This window comes from Tarenaya hassleriana, unplaced genomic scaffold (assembly GCF_000463585.1).
Source record: "Tarenaya hassleriana unplaced genomic scaffold, ASM46358v1 Cleome18, whole genome shotgun sequence".
In the NCBI taxonomy this organism is placed as follows: domain Eukaryota; kingdom Viridiplantae; phylum Streptophyta; class Magnoliopsida; order Brassicales; family Cleomaceae; genus Tarenaya; species Tarenaya hassleriana.
This window is the reverse complement of record NW_010965216.1, coordinates 369,506-375,428: the sequence shown is the minus strand read 5'-3', so window position 1 is coordinate 375,428 and position 5,923 is coordinate 369,506. Positions and strand designations below refer to the sequence as shown.

The window sequence follows — 5,923 nt, the reverse complement described above, 5'->3', positions numbered from 1 at the left end:
GCGGACAAAACAGTACCACGGCCCCCCCCCCCAAAAAAAAACAATTTAGGAATATTTAAATGTAAAAAATAAAAATAAAAATCCTACATCATTGTTAAATAATTGTATATGACTTTTTGTTTTCACCGTGCGATGTAAAATAAAACGACACCGAATAATAATGTCAAATATGAAACGCATCATCACTTCATCATTCGCCATTTCCTCTCCACTTATAAGCCTTCAATGGCGTCCGGACAAAAGCTCGAGTAAAAGAAAACTTTAATGTTCAAGTACTCCCCCCCCCCTCTCAAGAATGACCACAGAATTAATTATTTACATCATCATCATTATTATTATTATTTTCCATATATGGAAAATCATTATGTGTGTATAGGCGCATAAATAAATATATATATATCCGTTATAAGAGATCCAGAAATGCATGTCCAATGTCCATTAAAAGGACATACGTGAATTCCAGCCATATCCACTATAGGTCCATTATTTTTTCATGGCATAATATCTTGAAAATCTTCCATTTGATGAGAATTTTACGTTTTTTTTTTCATATATATATATATGTATAAAATAATTCAAGCTTGAAAACCGTCGTTCAACCCAAATATATATATATATATATATATATATATATACGTTTGTTTTATGTGTTTTAAAACTTTAAACTATATATTTGATTGAAATATTAAACATATGTAAATGTGTATCTCTAATAACATTTTCTGCTTAAATTTGGATGTGAAGAAGAGAATCCGGACTGAGAGCAACTTGACAGAGTGACAAAGGAAGAGGATGAAAATCTCCATTTTGCAGGCCGGAAAAAAAAAGAAATAAAGTATATCGTGGATAGAAAATGATATTATATTAAATAATTTAAAAAACACGAAAAGATTATAAAAAATAAAATAAAAGAGCATAATATAAGGAAACGTCACTTTCCTACTCACACAGACTGCCTCTCCGAGACCAAAGCCCCAAAAATTCCGTAGGTACTGGTCTTTTTCACTTTTCTCCCTCTATTACAGTATTAAATCTTGTATTTATAATTATAATGTATCATTTTGTGTCCTATTATTTTAACAATTAAAATTTTAAAATGATAACGCTTACGGAGATGTACGAATTAAAATAAAAACATAAGACGTTAGGAATATGAGTCGGTAAAATATTGCTGACAGAATTATTAAGAAATATAAATACTAGAATATTATAAAGTCATAACAATTTTAGTGTAGAATTAATAGATTCATGTTATATACACAATAAATTTTAAATATAAGAAAAAACACGCCCAAGGTTACAGGTATGAGGGTGAAACAAGTGTGTAGACATAACCATACATATATATATATATATCATTCATAAAAATATTATTAATATATTGTGTTTTAATATTATGTAATAATAATAGGATTTTATTTAATTAATTATAAAAAAACTTTGTGCGGGTTCAAGATTCGTTTCAGGACAAGTCTGACAATGTTTTTTGGAATTGGGTCAACTCTCACCTTCTTTTTTGATTTTGTCTTTGAGCAGATTTGTTGACCTTTTTTCCCGTGATTCATTTGCTAATTTCGATGTTCCTTTTTTAAAATTAAGCAACACACACACACATATATATATAAATAAAATTCGATATTACCGAGAGAATATCCAAAATATATATATATATTCATAAATGGGCCAACATCGTCGGCTTATGGTTGAGCCCCCCCAGCCTTCACAGCGACACCTCGTTTTAGTTCTTTATGCCTTCTGTGCACTCAGTGGGCTCCACATCGCATCGTTTGGACTTTGGAGGCTTCGCAAACGAGCAAGAGAGAACGTGCATCCGTTCTGCAGATGACGGCTGTAACTTCTTGTCGTTTTTTCTATGCCTCAAACCACGTCCATTTCTCCCCACGGGCTCCGTACTAATACGATGTTTGGTTTTGAGCCTGGGCACGGCCCATTGTTTTTTTACATTTAAAAAAAAAAAAAAGTTAAAACGCCGTTGCCGGGGATCGAACCCGGGTCACCCGCGTGACAGGCGGGAATACTCACCACTATACTACAACGACTTGTTTGAGATAGGAGTAAGTTTGTTTTAGCAAACAATTTCCGGTGAATTTATTGAACAAAATGAAAATAAATCTTTCGTCTTCCCCTGTGGAATCATTATACCCTGAAGAAGTTTTAATAGCCCTAAGAAAGTACATTTTTTGTTGAGGGGAAATGCAAATACAACAGACCAAAAAAAACACGGAGAAAGTAAACGTTTTTACTTGTTCGAAGAAACCAGTTCAAAAAACCAAACAAGTAAAACACGCAGCTTGATGAGTCCTGGCACCACTTCAGATGCGTACATTTCCCTTCACACCCATTGCAAAACCAGCTTCAGCTCTGTCTTCCCAGAATCTCCTTATTACCCAATTGCTTTTGGCTTTCGTACCAAACAGATTTCTCGGGTTACATGTCGTCTGACAAGGAGGAGGAAATGACAGAGGAGAAAGCCCGGTTTCAAAGCCGTTGATGATGTCTTACGCACAAAAGAATGCGTCGAATTTCATTTGAGGATATGGAAGAAGCAAACAAATGGGGAAACTAACCTTGTTGAGGATCTTCGTGTACAAAGAAACTGGCTGAGACTATCAAATAACAAAGAATAAGCATCAACCCTTTGAAGTAATTCGATGTCCCTTCCTGCACAGAGATAGCAACAATGGGTTTAGATTGACTACTCGGGGTTTGGGACAATGTCTGTTTATACATTCATACTAGCTTTCGGATTTTACCCACCTGGAGGAAGAAAGCTACAACTATCACAGTTATGAACAGTGTAGCCGTCTCGAAGAGCTGGAAGTTTAGGTCCATTGGTTGACCCATCATCCATCCGATCACCACACAGAACGGAACCTAATCCAACCATGCATGCAAAGAAAGATTTTCAGACAAACCCATCAGCCAAAGACACTAAAATATGTCATAACTCGTCTGATACATACTGCAAACATGGAGATCTGAATCGAGGATCCTATAGCCACTCCCAATGATAGATCCTGTGTAGGAGAGAAAAATACAACTTTGTATCGAGGAGAAGTTAAGAGTAAAGAGAACCGAAAAGGTGCTACTACAATGGGAACTTGTCTGGCCTACCAGCTTGTCTTTCATCGCAAACATAATGGCGCCTGCATGCTCAGCAGCATTCCCGACAATAGGAAGCAAGATGACGCTAATAAAGGCAATCGGGATCTTCCATGACACTGAAGCACCCTTCACATAAATTTTCAGTGCAAAAAAAGGAATCCATGAGTGAAACTGAAATACAAAGTTTACAAGAACTAATGCCTTAGTCTATTGCAGTAAACTGATGAGACAGGAAATAAATTAATCAGGTCAAGTGAACTCTAGCAAGGAAATATGAACTTCTCTATGGTTTAAAAGTACTAAACCACATTGGTATGTACCTCAATTGCATCGACAAGATAGCCGGAGAGAAGAGAGACCCAAGCTGTCAAGATTGAGAGCCAAATGATAGATTCCCATTTGGAGATCTCGGGTTCTTCCTCTACGTCTGAAGTCTCTTCATTATGATTTGTTTCCTGGGTAGCGTTCCGAAAACAACAAAGATTAATCCAGGGAGAAGAGAGTGACAGCAACCGGAATTGCTATAACAGGCGTTAGTTAAAAAAAGAAAAGATAATGGTAGTTAAAAATGATAAGTATCTCTAATTTGATTTACCATTATTTGTTCTCCTTATTGGTTATATTATTTACCCTCGTAGTTTCTTTTCATTATAAAAAAACGTTTTACTCTTCTTAAACTCTGTCAGCTTTAGCTGCAACCATAGAAAATTAATTTAACCGGCATGAACCCGAAAAGACCAAAAGTGAAAAAGAACAAACCTCGGGGAGAGGGGTATAAGAGCCCGGTTGGCTCTTTAACTGGAAAAAGAGGTAGTGAACCTCGAGAGAGCAAGCTCTGATGATCCAGCATGAACCTCGCTGTGTGTGTAGTGAAGAACTGCTGGGAAGAGTAGCCCCATGACGGCCATCAACAGCAATCCCGAATTCACAACTGCATTCCTCTGCAGTGCAGAAGAAGAAGCTCAGAAACAAGATGGAGAATCACAGAATGGGAGGAAAAAAAAAGTAAAAAGTGATAAGCCTACTTTATCGAAGACTTGCTCTTTCCTGTAAAAGACAAGCCCGCCGCAGAAGAAGGCACATCCAAGTACGAGCAACATATTAGATAGAATTGAACCCAGCAAGGTCAACTGTACAACCCGTATCATTCTGTTTTTCAGAGCGAAAATTGATATGATCAGCTCCGTCACATTCCCAAATGTAGCGTTTAGGAGGCCTCCGACTGTGGATTTCATCATAAAACACGTCAAAAGTTTCATGAGGGAAAGAAATTGCTCGGGGAAACAATAGAGTCTCAGAAGAACTCAAATCATACCAGTTGGACCTGTGTAACAAGCCAATTGCCTGTTCCAAAGAAATAAATACTTGAAAACATTACTCCCCATCAATAGAACAAACACACATACTTTTACGCTAAAAACTCAAGCAAATGCTTACTCGGTAGCATATCCTAGACGTTCAGCCAATGGTGTAATCCCTATTAAGCTCAGAAGAAAGACCCAACTCTGAAAGCCACAAACAATAATCGTTCCTCAAGATTTAACCAAAAAAAGGAAAAAAAAAAAGAAAAAAAGGAAAACTGTTATCATCAGTTAATTCCACACACTACAAGAGCTCACCTTATTCCCCGTGAGATTGTGTACCAGTATCGCTATAGGACCGAAAGGTAACAATAAATTGATTTTATTTGAGAAAATCACTATTTTGATGCTCTCGAGCACACTGTTCTTCGGCCCTTTAGCAGTGTGCTGTGAAAAACTTCCAGAAAGTGACCCTTCCTCCATCAGAATAGTGGATTTTGTCTGTGGAGCATCTGCTTCTCGTCTGAAAAGGCTTTTCTGCTCGAGCTCATGAACCGATCCCATCTGTCACATTAGTAATCATACTCAATAACCACTCAAAACCTCCATTTTTCAGAGATATCAGAGGGTACGCTACAGGTAAATTGACTTACTTCAACCTGAGATTGAACAAGAGCCGGTATGTTGCAACAATTCATTGACTTGGGCTAGCAAAACATGGACCAACAATGCACTACAGTGTTCTCTGCTGCTGCTGCAACCTGAACAAGGAGAAGCTTCTAGAAAGAGAACCCCATTACCATAATCACAGTCACCCAACATAAAATTTTCATCTCCTAAGTTACAGAATACATCATGACATTGCCACTGCAAATTACTTGAAACAACTTGAGATTTCATGGAAATTTAGCTCAAACTAATTACTTCTCATTTCTCATTGGGGGAACAATCATCAACAGCACTGTATTATTCTATACAGAACCATAAACTCCAATCCGACACATTGGCAACCAAAGAAGAACATTTTGAATCCAAACCAAAGTTGTCTGATTCAACTTAAAAAATGGTAACCCTTGAGTTTTAACTTTCCGGGAAATCAGCCAAACTATGTGAGTCGTAATTAACCGCAGCATTACCGTACTCTACACAGAACTATAAAACCTAATCCAGAAAAAACGGAGAGAAGGGCAAAGAATCCAGATCAAAGTTTCTTCTGATTGAACTACAAAGATCGCTTCAAGAAAAAAGGGGGCAGATTTCTTGATTCAAAACGTTGCCCGCCAACCCAAATCGTGAGAGGGAGACCACGAGGCAGAGTAAATCGAGCTATTTCACGCGAATCAAAAGGGACAATGAAAAGGGCAAGAAAGCTCAAAACCTTACCTCACAGTCAAAGATGGGCCAGTGAACAAGATTCGAACAAGTTGCATAAATCAAATCCTGCGTAAATCAGATAGAAACACCCAGAACCACTTGGACGTTTCTTCTTCTTCTTC

At 37.4% G+C, this 5,923-nt stretch overlaps 1 protein-coding gene and 1 non-coding gene across 2 annotated transcripts; both read right to left on the bottom strand.

Moving 5' to 3' along the window:
- Positions 1 to 1,988: 1,988 nt before the first annotated feature.
- On the bottom strand, positions 1,989 to 2,060 carry TRNAD-GUC. The gene has a single exon. It is a non-coding gene; the product is annotated as a tRNA-Asp (tRNA).
- A 176-nt stretch (positions 2,061 to 2,236) lies between these two features.
- On the bottom strand, positions 2,237 to 5,917 carry LOC104810299 (vacuolar cation/proton exchanger 5-like). The gene is given in 14 exon segments (XM_019202191.1): positions 2,237 to 2,459; positions 2,589 to 2,682; positions 2,779 to 2,895; positions 2,985 to 3,038; positions 3,136 to 3,252; positions 3,447 to 3,581; positions 3,886 to 3,941; positions 3,944 to 4,067; positions 4,152 to 4,348; positions 4,442 to 4,470; positions 4,564 to 4,631; positions 4,746 to 4,991; positions 5,081 to 5,188; positions 5,811 to 5,917. Coding segments are annotated over 13 exon segments (1,293 nt in total). The 5' UTR covers positions 5,126 to 5,188; positions 5,811 to 5,917; the 3' UTR covers positions 2,237 to 2,448.
- Positions 5,918 to 5,923: the final 6 nt, after the last annotated feature.